Below are 18729 nucleotides of genomic sequence, written 5' to 3'. Positions count from 1 at the left end.
ATTCCCACTCATTAATGTATAACTATACTACTTGAGTGTGCAAGTTAAAAATATATGTCAGTAATAAATTAATCATTGGAAAGAAAATATCAAAACTCACTAGAATAAGGAGTTACAAATTAGCCACTAAGTAGAAGCCTCTTAGTTAGATAATCATTGGAGTTAGTCAGCTAAAATTCAAAAGTGAAGTTAGCCAATTTAGAGACAAAGAAGACTTAGTCGAATAAAAAGCATGGTTAGTCAACTAAGAGCTCACTGCCAGAGACTTCAATTACAAGACACAGAGAACTTAATCGACTAAGAAGCAAGGTTAGTCAACTAAGATCTAATTGCCAGAGATTTCAATTACAAGATAGAGAGAACTTAATCGATTAAGAAGCATGATTAGTCAATTAAGAGTTCTCTACTAGAAAATTCAATTATAAGATAGAGAAGACTTAATCGACTAAGAAGTATGGTTAGTTAAGTAAGAGCACTCTGTCTAAAAATTTGAATTTGAATGATTGAAGGTAGATTAACCGCTAGAATTGCCTTTAAACTGCTTCCAATAGTCTGAAGCTAACAACATCCATCAGAGTTGATTTTTTAAGTATAAAAGACACCCCCAATGGCTAAGAAGAAGATAATATATTTTCAATATCAAAAAGAGCTCAAAAAATAGCAAAAACTCTCTCTACTCTTCTGTTTTTCCCTCTAATTTTTGTAATAAAGTTTAACACTTCTTCCTGTACCATTCAGATCAGGTTAGTGATCAAAGGTACTTCTTTATATCTGTACTTCTTGGTTACTTAGAGTGTGCGAGTCACTCTAAGGGGATTAATTAAGCTTGGGTTAGCTTGATTGGTGTTTTGGGTTCTAACGTAGCCTAGGAAAATTTAGATTTGGATTTTGGTTGATCCCAGGAAAAACCATTGTTAAAGGTTGTGGCTGAGCTTGTTAAAAGCCATTGCAAAGGCTTGGTGGAAGCTTGGGAATTCCATTGATTATAGTGACTTGGTTTGAAAATATTTGATTGGAAGATCAAGGTAGTGGACATAGGTCAAAGAGACCGATCCACTGTAAATCTCCGTGCATTGTTTGCCTTCTTTTATTTTTCATTTCATTCTTCTTTAAATCATTTATTCATCCAGAATTTAACTTCCCATCATTGACCTTTAACTAGCTCCCAATTAGAAGTCAAGTCTAATGACATTCAAACAATGCTATTCACCCCCTCTAGCATACATCTTTAGGACCAGCGTAGAGTGGACCCATCAAATAAGAGATGTACCAAATACCAAAATTGTCTACCCACAGGATGACACTAGCCACACACAGCCCAGTGGCCAATTTATTTGCACATGGTACAAGAAATGGGTGAGTCATCTAATACTCAATGAAGGGTGTAGATAAATCAAATATAAAGCTGACAATATATACATATTACACTATAAATGCAATTGATAACTCTATGATATAGAGTTATTTGGACTTAATTTTGGTAGTAATTTAGCTTAGTTCTTGTAGTAATGCATAGAAATTAGTAGATTTTATTTAAATATATTAAATTAGTTAATTTAATTTAGTCAAACTAATCTTAGTTAATTTTATGTTTAATTTGGTGTTAATGTGATTGAGATAGGTTGTTATTAATTTATTTGTACTTTTGTAGATGTTTGAGGAAAGAAGAATTTTAGTGGAAGAAGAAGCGCAATTTCAAAGTGTAGACTTTCATTGTTCATGTTTTAGTATTTCGTCTATAACTCTCTCTAAAGAGCTCCAAATGAAGTGATTTTTAGATTAATGGAAATCTAAGAGAAAAAGCTACAACTTTCATGTTTACACTTTACCCAATTTGGCCTGGAAAGTGGTCAAAAATTTTGTCAAAGTTGAAGTATTGCAGCAATCCTAGAACAATTGCGATTTCTGCTATTTAACTGGCCAAGGTCACAGCTTTAAAGGAAGTAAGCCGCTGCCCACATAATCTAATGAAGAAATCCTTATTGGAATTGACTTCTTTCTTCACCCAACTTGCTTTAACTTCAAAGCCATATAAAAACAACGTTTCGAAAGACTTTTAAAGGAGAACGAGACACTAGATTGACAGCTAAGAGTTACTCCATAAAGTCATTGAAGCTAAAAGAAATTTGAAGGATTCAAGGAGATTTGGATATCAAGAATACAATTCTTGAGTTTTTCTATCTTTTTTTTATTCTCTTATTTTCTTGGTTTTGTTTTTAATGTTTAAATTTTATTTGATAATGATGTGTGACTTAATGGGGAACTAATTCATTAATCTAAGATTATGATTAAACTCATTATGTAGTCCGATTTATTTATCTCTCTTTACCTTATGTTTTGTGGATTTAAGTTGTTTATTCTATTTTATCCTTAATGCTTCTAGTTGACTGGCCACCAATTAGATTGAATTGGAAACCTAAGTTAAACCTTGATAAAAGACATTTAGATAGACCTAGAATAGAATAATGTATGAGCAAATGCACTTTGTGGATTAGGTAATTTGATTTGCATATAGGTTAGACATACAACTATAAGCTTTACGTAGCTGGGATTAGAGCATGAACTTAATTAATCTTTCTTCAATTTAATCTGTACAGACATATAGTAAATTAATTTGGAGAGGCATTTTTATGAGAAACTCAACAGAGACTTGTAAATAAATTAGGACTTTAGGTTAACAACTTAATTCGTTAAACTAAGTTAAGAAAGAGAGACAATAATCAAATGAAGCATTGAAGAACATCTTAATCTTAAGTCTGGTAGTTAAATGAGTTTGATAAAACAAATTTACTATTTAATTTTATTTTCAATTTATTAGTTTTAATTTTTTTTGATAATTTTAAATTTAATTATTTGGATAAGATTAAGTTGTTACAATTTTAGTAGTTAGCAATTAGGAATTAATTCAATTCTTCATGGGAACGAATTCTATTTACTATTATATTACTTGTTAATGATACATGTAGTTGTGTGAGAAATCAACAACAGTAACCAAGTGTTCTATCAAATATCTCTAGTGTCAAGGGCATATCAATCATCCTTAAGATAGTTCACAATCTCACCAACCACACATATGCCACTGTGTCACCATAAATAGTGCATATCAAATTAGGCTTATCCTTAAATCCATTTAAAAGTTGATTTTCATAGACACGCCTTAGTTGCCAAGGTAATGTATCAAATTCAAACTTATCTTTGCCAATCTGAGGCTATATCATATTTCTCACAATTTAAATCATACTCATAGAGTGGTTTTCCCTAAACATAATCAAATCATGCACAGTGGCCAATCGATGGAGTCAAATCACGCTCAAGTTTAAACCACTAACGAAGCATCAAATCATGCGTGTGCTGAAGCAATGTGTGAAGGGTCAAATCACACTCAAAGTTGAAACATTTGATGAAGAACAGATCACACTCAGTGCCAAAGCAATTAGTGGAGAATCAAAGTCATCTTCCGGAGATACTCAACGGATGGCACTAAGCTCTACAGGCGAGAATCAAAAGCGAGATTAAAACCATCGTCCCTACTTATCACCATCCCTATAGGCATAAAAAAAAGCCATGACGAATAGGACTCCGCTCAACTTCAAATCAAATCAACATTTGAAATTCTTAACATCAGACATAACACAATTCTATAAATAAGGCCATCATCCCTTTGATACTACATATGTACCATTTATATCACAAATCAAACTTAACGAACTTCAAACATTATTAAACTCAATATAGTTTTAAATGCCCTTTTCTCTCTAAGGCATCAATTATCCATAATTTTCCAAGAAAGCAATCGTTTTGAGTAAGCTACTCCTAGACATCATCATTCTCACTAGACCTCCTAGTCTAGGCTTAAATGTATGCCCCTATGTGGCTTGCACTATGGCATACATGCACATCATACATAACATATATGCATGCACATAGTTTAATAGCTTAAGCATATTCATTCAGGCATACATACACCATTCAAGCTCTATGGCAACGTAGTAAATGCAATAAGCATCACATGTTTTTATTCAAATAAATAAACCCACTTACAATGACAGTCGAAGGCAATTTCCACTTCCAAGCTCCAATTCTAGCCTCCAACCGCTTTTTGACTCCCCAATATATCAATAGGTTCAATTTCCTTTTGGACAATCAAAATAATAATTATTTCCTAACTTTTGAAATTTTCTAGCTCTCAAAATAGCCTTTATTCTAACTTTCATAGTTATAAAACTTAGGTTCCAAATCTTAGGTTCAAAAGCTCAAATCCTTACCTTTAGATGCTGGATTGCCCAAATCTTAACTCCAAATCTCTAGCAAAATCAAGGGAGAAAAAATTTACCAAAGTTGGAGCAAACGAATTTCAAGTTTATAAACCGATTAAATAGAAAATCTATTGGCAAAAATGTTAATGTTACCTCTACAGTGGTTCCATGCTCCAATCCACTTCAATTGAGCTCGAAAATCAAGTTAGGACCTTGTTCCCTGTATGCATATTTTCAATACTTCCAACTTTTAAAAATCTGAATTTCAAACCCTCAATTCATTCCTTGTTTAAATCATACTTCAAATAACTATTATAACTCATACTTCTCATACATTTATCCTCAAACACATGATCAAATTCAATCTAAACCATCAAACTTCAAGAATCGTCACATATTTTCACAAAAATTGCCTAAGTGCCATAATACGAACTCCTATACTCTTAGCATATTCAACATATCATCAAAATCCTCAAATACACCTTAAGTTTCAAAAATCATTCTCTACATACACATAGGTACATTATCAAATCTTTAGCCATATGCATCAAAAATTTTATCTAAGTCCTCAATTTACTTAGCTTGCACCACATAGTTCATATCAAAAGTCAGGGATGTTACATAAACTACTTCACATGCATTGACTTATAGATAAAGTGAATACCTCGATATTATTAATTAAGGATAAAAGGATATCCAAAATACTAGAAATAACATGTATCTCTAATCCAATCCTATTGGCTTCTAGGACATACACTAACAATATTTTTATGTAATATTGTGTTTTGCATACTAAAGAAAACAAGATAAGATACCATAACAGCCATTATTAAATTGACACACACAACAAACACACACACAAGTAAAGGTTTTTGTAGAAGCACATTTGGGGTTGGTGGATCATCATCAAGACTTGTTGTATGATCAGTGATAAGTACCATGGGCTTTTGAACTTGGTCCCTAGTAAGTGATAGCTAAGATATGGCACTGATAGAGCCATCGGTATCAATTAGTGAAATATATGAAGTGACAATGTTTATTAACGATGAATCAAGTTTCCTAAGATTGAAGTTGCCCTTTGTAAATTTGAAATCAGCAGGAAATCTTACATACACACAAAGCACACACTAATGTTTTTTAAATAATTTATTATAACATTAATAAACTGTATTTTTAATATTAAAAAATAAGAAAAAAATATTAAAAATTATTATCAAACATAGAAAATGTAGGAATTGTAAATGTTCAAAAATGCAAAACGAACAAAGTTTTGGAAAGGACTAAAAGGGAAAAGTGGGTATTCAATTTGAAAGATAGGAGTAGTTCATTATATGATCTTTTATTTGCATTTGACCTATCACCATAGCAAAGGGAGAAATTATCAAAACAACTCATAACTCTTTTTTTTTTTTTTTTACTAAAATCTCTTACATTGGTGTTTGATAAGCGTGAAGAGGAAAGAGAAAAATGATTTTTCCTTCTTCCTTTTCATTCATCATGGAAAAGAGAAAGGGAGAGACGAAAAGAAAATGGGTAGATTTACACATTCCTTTTTATTTAAATCTTAATCTCTTCCGAAGTGCAAAGAAAAAACTCATTTAACTTAAATTAATTATTTCTTTATGTTTTTTCTCTTAGATATTTTTCTTTCTTTCTTTTCATTTTTCTTTTTTTGTCAAAATGTGAGAAGGAGAAACAATTTCTCCCTTCCTTTTCTTCTTTTTTTGTCCCTTTCCCACCACTTTTTTCAACTTCAATTAATCATTTTACTTATGGTTTCACCCTCAACTTTGGTGTTAATTACAGTAATAATGCTTAAAGAACTGATAAATGTTTAATTATTTGATTTATGGGGAAATGGCGCAATTTATATGATACTTGAATTTAAAGCTCTGTTTGACCAGAATTTATTAGGAACGTTTGTCTTCCACTCTGATATTATTGTCTCATTCATTAAGCTTGATCCTGAGAGATTATTGTGTCGCGATTTATTCAAACATTCCCTCTCCAAATCCAATATTGATCCCCTTGGATCTCAGCAAGGATAAAAAAATTAACCCAATTTAATTGGATATATTATAAATGGATGGTCCTGCAATCGTGATCTTATCCTCTCGTTACATCATTTATATTCAATCTAAATTAAAGTAGAGGATTAGAATGTTTCCGCATCCAAAGCTCGAATGTAGGGTAACTTTCTACATAAAATCTTTGACCATAGACTAACTAGTGTGAGAATGCCACTGTTTTTGACGGTCGTGAGCTCATCATTACAAGAGCATAGTGAAAGTTTGAAAAATGTTCACTTATCAAAGCAAAAGCAACTCTAGGAAGATTACAAAGTAAAAGTAGAAGTGATTCAAAGAGGCCTGATGTTGGCTAATCATTAATGCAAACCAAATCATTGGGACCATCCCATGATTACATCTTGCATGTTTTATTGCCAAGCAGCCTTTCCCCTAATCCCTCCTCCAACTTCTTCTTATTGCATTTTAATCAGATTTTTAGCCGTATTTTGAGATTACTTTGCCTTCCTTCACATCTTTAAATCTTACAAGCCCCTCCCCCAGAATCCAGGGAAATGAGAGAAAGAAAGGAAACCCACTTGAAACAAATTAATGGGACCTTGTACAGAACTTATCGGAGCACTTTAATTTCTTTCTTTCATTTTTTGTCCCTAAAAACCATGTCCGCCAGTTTTATTAAGTAGAAATGAAACACAGAATCTCTTTCCATTTTCTTCGTAGCTTCTCTACATGCTCTAATCAGTTCAATTCCACGTACATAAGTTGAGGCAATATTTCTCCCAACAGCCATTCCCATAATTAAAAGTTGAGCTTCTTATTTGATCATAATTTTGGATCCCATTCGAAATAAAGTTTATGAGATCAAAAAAGAAAAGCAAAACAGTTTTGCAAATTAATTATATTTACCATTTAAATTTAGTGACATTTTAAAAAAATAACCCTTAAAGATGAGATGTTTTCAAAAATAACTCTCTTTATAATTTTAATTATTTTCAACTAAATTGGATAAAGTTACCGTTAACGATGTTACATGCCACATTAAAAAAAAACTATTGTTACACGCTATGTTGAAAAAAAATTATTATTACACTTCATACACAAAAACATGTTATATGCCATGATAAAAAAAGTTGTTACACAACATGTTCAAAAATATTATTGTTACATGCTATGTACAAAAACATGTTATACATCATGGTTAAAAAGGTTGTTATATGCCATATTGAAAAAAAATATTATTGTTACATGTCATGTATAAAAACATATTATACACCATGCTGAAAAATATTATTATTTTACACCATATTTAAAAATTTTTTATTATACTTAATACCTAAAATATTGTTATTTATAAACCAAAACTTCAAATCCTTTCAATTCTTTTCATTTCTTTTTTTTTGACAATTTAACACCGATTACAGTGTTCTAACATGTTTTCATAAATCAAAACATAAAATTTTCTTATCTAAAACACCTATTTCGACTAAAAGTCGAAAAATTTCCTTTGAAACCCTAGGTTTATAAATTTCAAATTCTTGAGTTTATTGATATCTAGGTCCCAAATTGATCCAATTAAAAGCTATTTCAAACATCTATGATCATTTCTATTGTTCTAGTTTCATCCAAAATACTTAAAAATCAAATTTCTTAAATAGCCACTCACTCCAAGTACATCACAACCATCGCTTGGCATCTTAAAAGCGCGGGAGAGAAATTGAGAGTATAGCATACTAATGCCGAAGAGAGAAATCAATAACATTAGAAAAAGCTGGATGGTGGGATAGAAATGGGATGCACAAATTGAGAGAAATTGTGATAAATGAATCAATTTATCTAAAATAGTTTTAAAAATATTTTTATCTAATCATGACTAAATATAGCTAAAAGTAGTTAAATTTATTTTGATGGTTATTTTTAAAATATCTTTATCAAGAAAAATTATTCTTCACAATTTTTTCTTTAAATTTAAATTTATGTTTGCATTCTTAAAATTAAATTATTCTGAACGTTCTAATTTATACCTATATGGGTGAGTTTATCGACCATTATATGAGGCTAAAGGCGAATAATGTGCTCACGAGGGACATTAAATAGCAAATAGAGCAGCGCATCACATCACATCACATCACCGAAAGGTATACTGCGACAAAAGAAATTCCTCAAATTCTTTACCTATGATTATCAAGCATAAGATGATTAATCTTAATGATTATTTATTTTGTAACTCATTTGCACGTTTTAATATTTTACTTTGGCCCCAGTTTAGCATGCTGATAACAACTCTGAATTATGCTGTCTTTTGAATAAATATTAACATCATTAGTTCATGACTTTCTTGTAATGTTTTGTTTTTGTTTTTGTATTTATTTTTCAAAATTTTCGCACCAAATGAGTTCTATGCATTTAACAACACACTATTTTGTCGGTAGAAACAGCTTGAAAATTTGACCTTCAAAAAGGTGGTGAAAGGCCTCCACATTTAACAACATTGAAGAGCTTGAATCATGAATTTGCAATTTCCCATCATTTAACAAACAAGTCCCTACACAAAAGGATACAAATTAAGTTATATTCGACGCCTAAACTGCTCACACACAAGGTTGTGAGGATGCCTCTCCGATTCAAGTTGAGAAAGAATACATACATAGAAAAACAAAGAAAAGAAAATTATGCTTTAGTCGATTAGTGAATGTAATGCAAAACTGGGTCCCTAGTCTACAACCAGGAGCAATTGATTGATCATCAAAGCCAAAGATGGAAGAAATAAAGCAGTTTAATGTACTCCCAGCCCCACACAAACTCTACAATTTCACTATAATTAATATACCAGCCGCATCCAGCTTTGTTGTGGCAAAACCTTCATGAAATATAGACAAAGCCTCCAACAAATCATGATAGATTCTTAAAAAGTGAAAGCTTCATAATTCAATTGAAATAAAATACTGAACAATTCCTATCCACCTTTCGCCACTCTCCCACTATAAATTGTGTAGAGAACATTACCCAGTTGCAGCGCATCTTATTAACCTATATTCCGTCCTTTCCCTCTGTCTCTCTCTATCTTTATTCAATACATTTTGTATTGCGAGGATGAAAATGTCATATGCCAATGTTGCAGCCGTCTGTGTTGTGCTTGTTCTGCTTCTTGGGAAAGCACAAATGTCTATGGGTGTAACTTGCAATGCGTTGCAGCTGAGCCCATGTGCAAGTGCCATCACATCCTCCACCCCTCCCTCACCCCTTTGTTGCAGTAAATTAAAGGAGCAGAGGCCTTGCCTCTGCAACTATGTCAGGGATCCTAATCTTCAAAAGCTTGTCAACTCTCCCAACGCACGGAAGGTTGCTAGCATTTGTGGCTCCCCATTTCCCAATTGCTGAGTTTCTATACAACTTGAAATGGTATTAAGAGTGTCAGTTTGTGCGTTGAGAGTAGAGTAATTGGGGTGCAGTCTTATCAGTGCTACAGTAATTGCATGCTTGTATAATTAAAATAATTAATATTGGTTTGAGTCAGTCTTGTGGAGTGGGTTTACTCTCTTTGATATTGTACTATGAGTTCAGCTTTCTCATCAGAATAGTGAACTAATATTTTTCATGTTCTTTCAGTGAGTTCAGTTGTTTCATCCTATTTGAAGCAAGATGTATATTAAAGTTTTTTATTTACAGTATTATCTTATATATTGATGGTAAAATTTTTAATTTTGCACATGAAATATATAAATAATTGAAACGTGTTTATTAATAAATATATCAATTTATGAACAAGGCTGGCTATAGCATAAAGTCACCAAAGACCTTGCTTTAGGTTCCAAATTTTCACAGACCTATAATTTTATAATTATATAATTAATTATATTAAAATTATATAAAAATTAAGATAATTAATAAAATATCTACATGTCCTCTCATGCCTAACAATATCTATTTTCTCTCATTTCCAAATCCCTATTAAATCTCAACTATTTATCTCATGTCTCACTAAAAATAGGTAAAAATTATAATTAAAAAAATGATATATTCTCTCACTTTCTTAATCATGTGCCTAATAAATCTAAGTTTTTAATCACTTCCTAAATCCCACAAAGCTATAAATTCTCAATTATTTCTCATAAACTGTTTCTCTTATTTTCAATCAATTAATAATAATATGTACTTAATAATCTCTTACAGTTTTTTTTAATAAATATAAAATCAATTCTTTTTTCAATTTATAATATCCACTTATGATTTCTTCTTTCCTCATTTGCTCTTGCTTCATTAACTTCAATAAAAAGGTCACATTTTCTTAATTTCAATAAAAAAATATCTCATTTGAATATTTTCCTTTGCCTTTGAGGTTATTAAGCTGTCCCTGTTTATGAATCTTTTTAATCGTAGTTCAGTGAATATGTGATAATTCTATAATTCATTTATAGAATTATAAAATTTCATTACTAATGTATAAGATGGTATTTTACAATTTTCCATTTTCTCTTACGTTGGAAACGAAACCTTTAGCAGTGAATGTTATATTAGCTGTTCGGCAAAGCGACGTCTATTTGAAATGATGAAATAAGTGACAAAGTCGCTCCACAAATTTAGTGGTGCATGAAAAGGTATATGAGAAATAAAAATATACTACACACTTTTTTTTTTTTTAGGGAAATGAGATTTATACTCTTATAATACAAGGAACAAAAAATCCCAATACATCATGACGTAATACTTTTGAAACAATACTAGGAGAATTATTGAAAATAGTAAATTTTTCTAAATTAGAAAAGCCAATATTAACCATGAAATCTTCAACTCGATTGCCTTTCTTTATAAACATGTCATGGAAGTACCACTCATTGACACAGAAAAAGATGTTGAATTGATTGGAGTATATCAAAATTTGAGCAAGGATAAGATATCGGATTCTTGAGGGCTTGAACCACAATTTTATTATCAATTTAAAGATCAATTTTTCGAAACCCCAAATCCCATGCCAATAACAAACCTAAGGTGACCATACGCAGCGAAATATTATTAAAATTTTAATCTCCTAAGACATGGATTACTTTAATTAAAACTAATCTAGAAAAACTACAAGAGAAAGATTTTGACATACCTGAAAAATTATGTTTGCTTTTTTTGGTGAAGTTCTCCTTGGCTTTTCGTTTTTGACTTTTGTACACCAAGTAGGACTTAGCAAACCATCGCAACACAACTGTCCTGCAACTAATGATGATCCACATAGTAATTTACCAAAATCTCTTCATTAAGAATGTGTGAATCCTAAGCCAAATTTTATTCTAGCAAACTCTCAAATTTGAGTGATCCTATCTCAACTTATGAGAAAATAAAACAAAATTCTTCTGTACATTCAAGAGGTGGCTAAAGGATTCTTTATTAGAGTGAATTGACCTACTTTATATCCAACAAAGATTAGAAAATATCTTGGGCTAATTGGGTATTTGTTTAATACTCCATCAAATCATTTCTCATTTAGCCCAATGCTTAATTGGATTAAGCCTCTATAAAAAAAATTAGATCACATCCAATTCAACTCAAATTAATTTCAACAATTCACCTTATGTGTGTGACCCATTAGGTACCTAACATGTTGGCAATAAATATAAATTAATTCAATTAAGAATTTATAAAAATATTTATAGATCATGAACAACATCTAGCAATATAACATGACCACCTAAATGTTAAAAGAGTTAATATGGTTTGACTAGCTTTTCAATGTATAGTATCTCAATGTAATTTAATCCTTTTATTATATACCCTAGATAGATACAAAGCCTGGCTCGGTGTCTACTTTCTAGTTTACCTATATTAGTCTTGTAGCTTTCATTTTGGCCTATCAAGATTACCTTGGCCAAGGAGTTTTTGTCAATAAAAGCTAGAAGCAAATGAGATATGTCCCCTTCAAATCAATTGTAGTGATGAATCCCCTTTGAACTATTCATTCATCTTCACGTGCTTCATGCCATACCTAAAAGCACTGTTTAGGCATCTGGTCGCCTTTAAACCCATAAAGGTGAAATCAAGGAATGACAATTCACGTACAAGATGACTTAGTATCACAAGTATGAGGATTACTTACACCACTGATACATGAGAGTATTTTCATAGACACTTGAGTGAAATACCAAATAGAACTCTCATAATGGATCATGTTTAGTGAACTTGATCCAAAATAAATACCCACATGCTATTCCCAAGTATCTCGTACACTTCAACTTGTTAGCTTAGTTGCTTACTTCCAAAATAAGGAGGCTTAGCATGTACCAGCCTTTAAGCATTATCAATGCCCTTATTCTTGATAATACAATGACCAGGAACATATTTAAGAGCAAGACTTTGACGCATAAGAATCTCATAATTATAATCTTTATAATTTCTTTGCAAAGTCATTATGTTCTAAGGATTTTATCTGCACAAATCTCATTTTACTTTTTATAAATAAACTCATGGATAAAGAAATACCTCATACATTATAAAAATATCCATAATGTATTTAACATGAGTTATGATGAATTAAAATAGTGTTTTTCAACTACGAAACTAATTGGCTTGTAGGGCTTACACTAACAATCTCTTGCTAACATTAAAGCCAATTACCTAAGCATCAAATATCAAAGCCCTCTAAGTGGTAATCATGTTTTTGTAAGGATAGAACTTTAGTGAGAGGCTCAGCTAAGTTGTCCTCCATTGGTACTTTCTCCATATTCATATCACCTTTCCCAATGATCTCCCTGATAAGGTGATAACGCCTCAATACATATTTAGACCGTTGATGAGACTTAGGTTCCTTTGCTTGTGCAATGGCTCTATTATTGTCATAGTACAAAATTACAAGATCAACAATGCTAGGAACTACACCAAGTTCAGTTATGAACTTCTTAATGCAAACTCCCTCTTTTGCTACCTCAAACATAGAGATGTATTCAGTGTCAGTTGTAGAATATGCAATCATTGCTTGCTTGGAGCTTTTTCAACTGATAGCACCATCATTTAAGGTAAATATAAACCCACTTTGCGATTTGTTGTTATCCTTATTAGATTGGAATGCAACATCTCCATATCCCTTAACTTAGAGTTCAGCCCCTCCATAGACCAAGAAAACATCCTTAGTTCTTCGTAATTACTTAAGGATATTTTTCACAATGATTTAGTGACTCACCTAGATTTAATTGGTATTTGCTTATGACACTCAGAACATACGCCACATCTGATCTAATATATAACATGGCATACATGATGGACCCAATTGTTGAGGCATATGGTATTCTGTCCATTCTCATATTTTCCTCTTGTGTCTTTGGACTCATATATTTTGAGAGATGAATGCCATGTGACATAAGCAAGTGTCCTTTTTTGGACATAATCATGCTAAACCTCTATAGCACCTTTTCTATGTAAGTGGATTGAGATAATCCTAATAGCCTCTTTGATCTATCTATATAGATTTTTATTCCCAAAATATATACGACTTCTCCTAGATCCTTCATGGAGAATTGTTTGGATAGCCAGATATTCACAGTCTACAGCATTGTTATATCATTTCCTATTAGTAACATGTCATCAACATAAAGTACTAAGAATACAACTGCTTGTCCATTTACCTTTTTCTAAACACATGATTCATCAAGATTCTGGACAAAATCATATACTTTAATAGTTTCATCAAATATGATGTTTCAACTCCTAGATGCTTGTTTCAGCTCGTAAATGAAATTTTAGAGGTTACATACTTTATGTTGATTCTCCTTGGATGTAAAACCTTCAGGTTGTGCATATACACTTCCTCCTGCAAATTCTCATGAAGGAATGTTGTTTTTACATTCATCTGCCATATCTCATAATCATAACATGCAGCAATAGAAAGCAAAATCCTAATGGATTTAATCATGGCTACAGTTGAGAAGGTTTCCTCATAATTGATCCTTCAACTTAGTTGTAACCTTTAGTAACCAACCTACCTTTGTACATTTGTACATTACCATCTATGTCAGTCTTTCTCTTAAAGACCCATTTACATCTTATGGGTTTTACCCTTTCAGGTGCATCAACCAAAGTTCATTCTTGATTGACATGCATGGCATCCATCTCCGATTTCACGGGCTTAATCAATTGGCAAAACATCTCTTTCCAACAGAAATCTATATCTCTCTAAAAGTTGTTTTTGTCTCATAGACTTATAAAGCACTTGTGTTTCTTGAGCACTAATTTGAGCATCCAATGCTTCAATCATCGGCTCCAATTCCATAGGGATGTCAGTTTGTGGTTCATGAACCTCTTCAAGAATTATCTTACTCCCACTAGTCCTTCCAAGTAGAAACTCTTTTACCAAAAAGTGGCATGTTTCGAGACAAACACCTTTTACTTGATGGGATTGTCAAAATAATATCTTACAGTTTGTTTAGGATACCCTGCAAACTTGCATTTATTTGATCTAGCTCCAGGCTTATCAGATGATGCACGCTTCACATAAGCTGGACATCCCCAAATCCTTGTATAAGACAAGTTTGGCCTTTTGCCATACCACATCTCATATGGTGTCTTCTCAACCGATTTGGTTGGAACCTTGTTATGAAGGTAAGCAACAGTCTCTAAGGCATATCCTAAAAAGGATATAGAAAGGTCTGCCCTACTCATCATGGAATGAACCATGTCCAACATGGTTCAATTTCTCCTCTTACACACTCCATTATATTATAGAGTTCCAAGTGGAGTCCATTGTGACAGAATCCCACGTTCTATCAGATAATCCAAAACTCCTGGCTAAAATATTCTACTCCTTGATCCAATCTAAGAGTGGGAATACTCTTCTTAGTTTGTTTCTCAATGTCAACCTTAAATTCTTTAATCTTTTTAAAAGCTTTAGACTTGTACTTCATAAAGTACACATAACCAAATTTAGAATGGGCATTTATAAACGTAATGAAATACGAATAATGGCCTCTGGCTGGTGTGTTTAAGGGTCCACATACATTTAAATATATTAACCCTAAAAGCACACTTCTTCTTTCACCCTTTCTAATAAAAGGAGTCTTAGAATCTTACTAAAAAGATAACATTCACAAGTTTGATATGATTCATAATCAAATGGCTCTAGATAATCTTGTTTATATATCTTGGCTATCCTTGTCTCATTGATATGACTAAGCCTACAATGCCAAATGTAGGTTTGATTTAGATTATCTTTTCTAGCTTTCTTTACATCTTTATTGACCATTGGGCTATCAAGATCCTTAACATAAAGTCCTCAATGACATGTTGCGGATCCATAAAAGATATAATTTCGAATAATAGTGCAACAATTGCCCATTATATTAAATTCAAAATCATCATTCTTAGCTACGTATGAAGCTGAAATAATGTTTCTAGTTAATGTCGATACACGATAGCACTCTTTTAGCTTTAGCACTAACCCTGATGGTAAAATAAGATCGCAAGTCCCAATGGCAACTGTAGCAATTTTTGCACCATTACCCGCTTTTAGGACTACTTTATTTTTACCAAGCCTTCTATTATCCCATAATGTCCTTATGTTAGTACATAAATGCAATCCACATCCTAAATTTATTATCTAAGATTTAAGATTGGCAATAGAAAGGTTAAACTCAATCATATTTAAAGGTATCACTTTACTTGTCCAAATTGCACCGTTCCATTTATTGAGAACTTTTCTTAAAGTGATGTACCAGTCCAAACAGTTTAGGCAGATGGCATCATGTGTGCCAAGAAAAGTAGCAATTATTATTATACCTATTGTAACAACCTATATATACATATATATAAAGTATTTGTATTAGTCTTTAATGTTATTAACCAATTTAAGATGAGGTATTAAATCTTACATTGATTCTCTTACTAATTTTTTGTAACAATAGCCTTCACTATTATACGAAAATCTCTTTTAGGCATTTCTAGTGGGTTGGAACCCTTTTCGAATTATTGTAACCTTGAGTGACTCAACAAATCAAAATAAGCCTAATTGGGTAGATAACATTGCTTATCAATTACATCTCGATGCAACTCCTAGATCAGTTAGGTGATAACTCTTTGTCTAAATGCATCATATGTATTTTTTCTAACTTTGTTTTTTAATTATTTTTTTTGTAACAAACGAGTGTAGAAATTTATCACATATTTATTAAGATATAACTTAATAACTTTATATAATCCTGCATTAAGAATGCTAGAAAAAAAGCTAAATTTTGCAGTAATACGAAACGAGCTAGGAAGTTGTTTCTATACAAGATGAATTAACATACAAAATTTCTATGGTTCTTTATGAGCGAAATATACACCTGGCCAACCATACAAATAAACTAATAAAACTTAAGGGTATATTCAACTAAGTTAAAAGTGATGTTGAAGGTGATTTAAATGCCATAAAAGTGTGTTTATCCAACATCTTAACAAAGAGAATCATGATGCTACCCTCTGAGACTCGCTTGGCTCATCTAACATCTCAACCACAAGAGCATACTCATCATCCTCTTCAAAATAGATTCCATCAATTGCACTTTTCTGCTAAAACTCCCATCCTAACATATTCTCAAGCAGCTCTTATAATTTCCTTGTCCATGAGAGAATATCTCCATCAACAACTGAAGCATCTTGCACCAAGGAAAAGAAACCCTTGCAAAGGTGGTGTAGAAAGCTATCAGAAGAAAACCATGAATCATCTAATAATGTTGATACCCCTTTCTCCATAATACTACAATCTTTCTAAAGTCCATATTTTAGTTGATAGTAAATGACCTTAATGAACTTTGTAAATAGCTGACTCCTTGTTCGGAAAGGAGCCTTAGGATAGCCAAACAGAAGGTTCACCAAAGATTTCCATTGAATGAAAGCTTCAAGTGATTGCCCCATCAAAAAAGCTATAAATGCAAATTGCAGCTCCCAAAGAAGTGAGTCTTCAAAGCCACGATAATCCTTCACCAATAAGGTTTCTAATAGTTCTATTTTGTCAAGATTCAAAGAAGTAAGTTGGCCACTTTCAATTCCTTTGCATGTTACGATATGAGGAATTGGTGTGTAGTAGCATCTTCTTTTTTGAGATTTCTCACCAAGTGTGGAGAACTTACTATTCCACAAATGCTCATCTAAAGCTCTCTCCATGGCATTTTTAGGAGTATTTTTCAGCATTCCAGATTCATATGTGATTGTAATTTCTCCTCCAATGGGTTCTAATCGTTCAATGGTGCTTTTTGTGATGTAATTAGGCAATCTCTTCCAATCTGCATAGTGGCTTAGATCATAAAGGCCAAGGTGCTTGTCCAACTCGAAATTTCTAACTGATCGATTATATCTTTCTTCCTCCTCTTTTGATAGTTTAAGTAAGCATTCCTCTTATGGATTCTAGCTACGAACAACCACCTGAGAGTAGCCAGCATCCATAAAGAAGCCTATAATTGGTGAGAACTCTTTGTCATCTCTTGTAGAAGAGCTATAAAAGACGAAATGAACTCCAGAAGGAATCATTTTAATTCCTTTAAAAGTAAGCCCCACGTAGAATGCTTGAGTGTTGATACCGATAAGAGTGTATTGAGGAACGTCTAAAAAGAGAAGTGTTGCTCTACTCTTCACTGCCTCCAATGCTTTCTCTAGTTCCATTATTTCTGATCTACTTTTTTTGACTTTTTTTTTATTACTATCATTTTGGATTGAAGCAAGTCAGCGAAAAAGGAAAGGTTTTGCACTTTCTTTTCTTTTTTTTTTCCTTTTGGCGCTTAAAAAAGGCTCATTTGTAAAATCCAAAACCCTCTTGGTATTTTGCCTAACATTGCCTCTAAGACCATGTGGTCAAATGTGACACATTCAAACTACACAATTTTAGCTAAGTAAGACCCATCAATAACTCAAACATGCCCGTGTAAAAGTTTAACTTTGAGTGACTCAACAAGTCTCCAATTAAAAGGGTAGCTGGGTTATCTTGTTATATGGTGGAAGGCAACTTAATCATGCGAAGCTTATGACTCAACATTTTAATAAGGGATTTTGTTGTTGCTTTTATCTTGTTATTGGATCTCATCAAATTTGGCGTGCATAGCACCTATACTATCGCATAAAACAAATCTATCACATGCCAACTACATTAGATGATTATTGACTTTATCTAATCTAGCTTCCTTGAGCCATTAAAGGAAACCAGTTTGGTCAAATCCTAAGGGATTACATACAAATATCATCATATCTTGTAGTCTTGTAATTTTTATGCCTCGTTAATGCCTTCGTCCTTCATTCTTGGAATTACAAAATTTTCTTCCTTATCTAATCCTATGAATTCTAATTATATGTATGTAAAGAAACCTCAAGTTACATTTGAGAAGAGTAAGATGAGAAAAGAATTTTACAACTCTTGAATAAAATAACGAAAAGGCAGGGCACACACTTCCTATATATAAAATAAATACCAAATGCATTCAACCATAACCATCCATAACACATTATAG

The 18729-nt window shown here is 32.2% G+C and overlaps 1 protein-coding gene and 1 pseudogene across 1 annotated transcript; one reads left to right on the top strand and one right to left on the bottom strand.

The window, feature by feature from the left end:
* Window positions 1-9269: 9269 nt before the first annotated feature.
* LOC110427654 (non-specific lipid-transfer protein 2-like) lies at window positions 9270-9911 on the top strand. Its single transcript, XM_021443203.1, has one exon. It carries the CDS (start codon window positions 9374-9376, stop codon window positions 9659-9661), a length of 288 nt encoding a protein of 95 aa, XP_021298878.1. The 5' UTR covers window positions 9270-9373; the 3' UTR covers window positions 9662-9911.
* Window positions 9912-16696: 6785 nt separating this feature from the next.
* LOC110427672 (uncharacterized) lies at window positions 16697-17890 on the bottom strand (annotated as a pseudogene).
* Between the last annotated feature and the right edge of the window lie 839 nt (window positions 17891-18729).

This window comes from Theobroma umbraticum, unplaced genomic scaffold (genome assembly GCF_002168275.2).
Source record: "Theobroma umbraticum cultivar Fairchild unplaced genomic scaffold, ASM216827v3 scaffold_2.0, whole genome shotgun sequence".
NCBI classification, from domain to species: Eukaryota; Viridiplantae; Streptophyta; class Magnoliopsida; order Malvales; family Malvaceae; genus Theobroma; species Theobroma umbraticum.
This window is presented reverse-complemented; position numbering and strand designations above follow the sequence as displayed.

Coding starts and splice junctions, on each gene's coding strand:
- LOC110427654 (XM_021443203.1), top strand. CDS start 9,374: ATGAAAATGTCATATGCCAATGTTGCAGCCGTCTGTGTTGTGCTTGTT.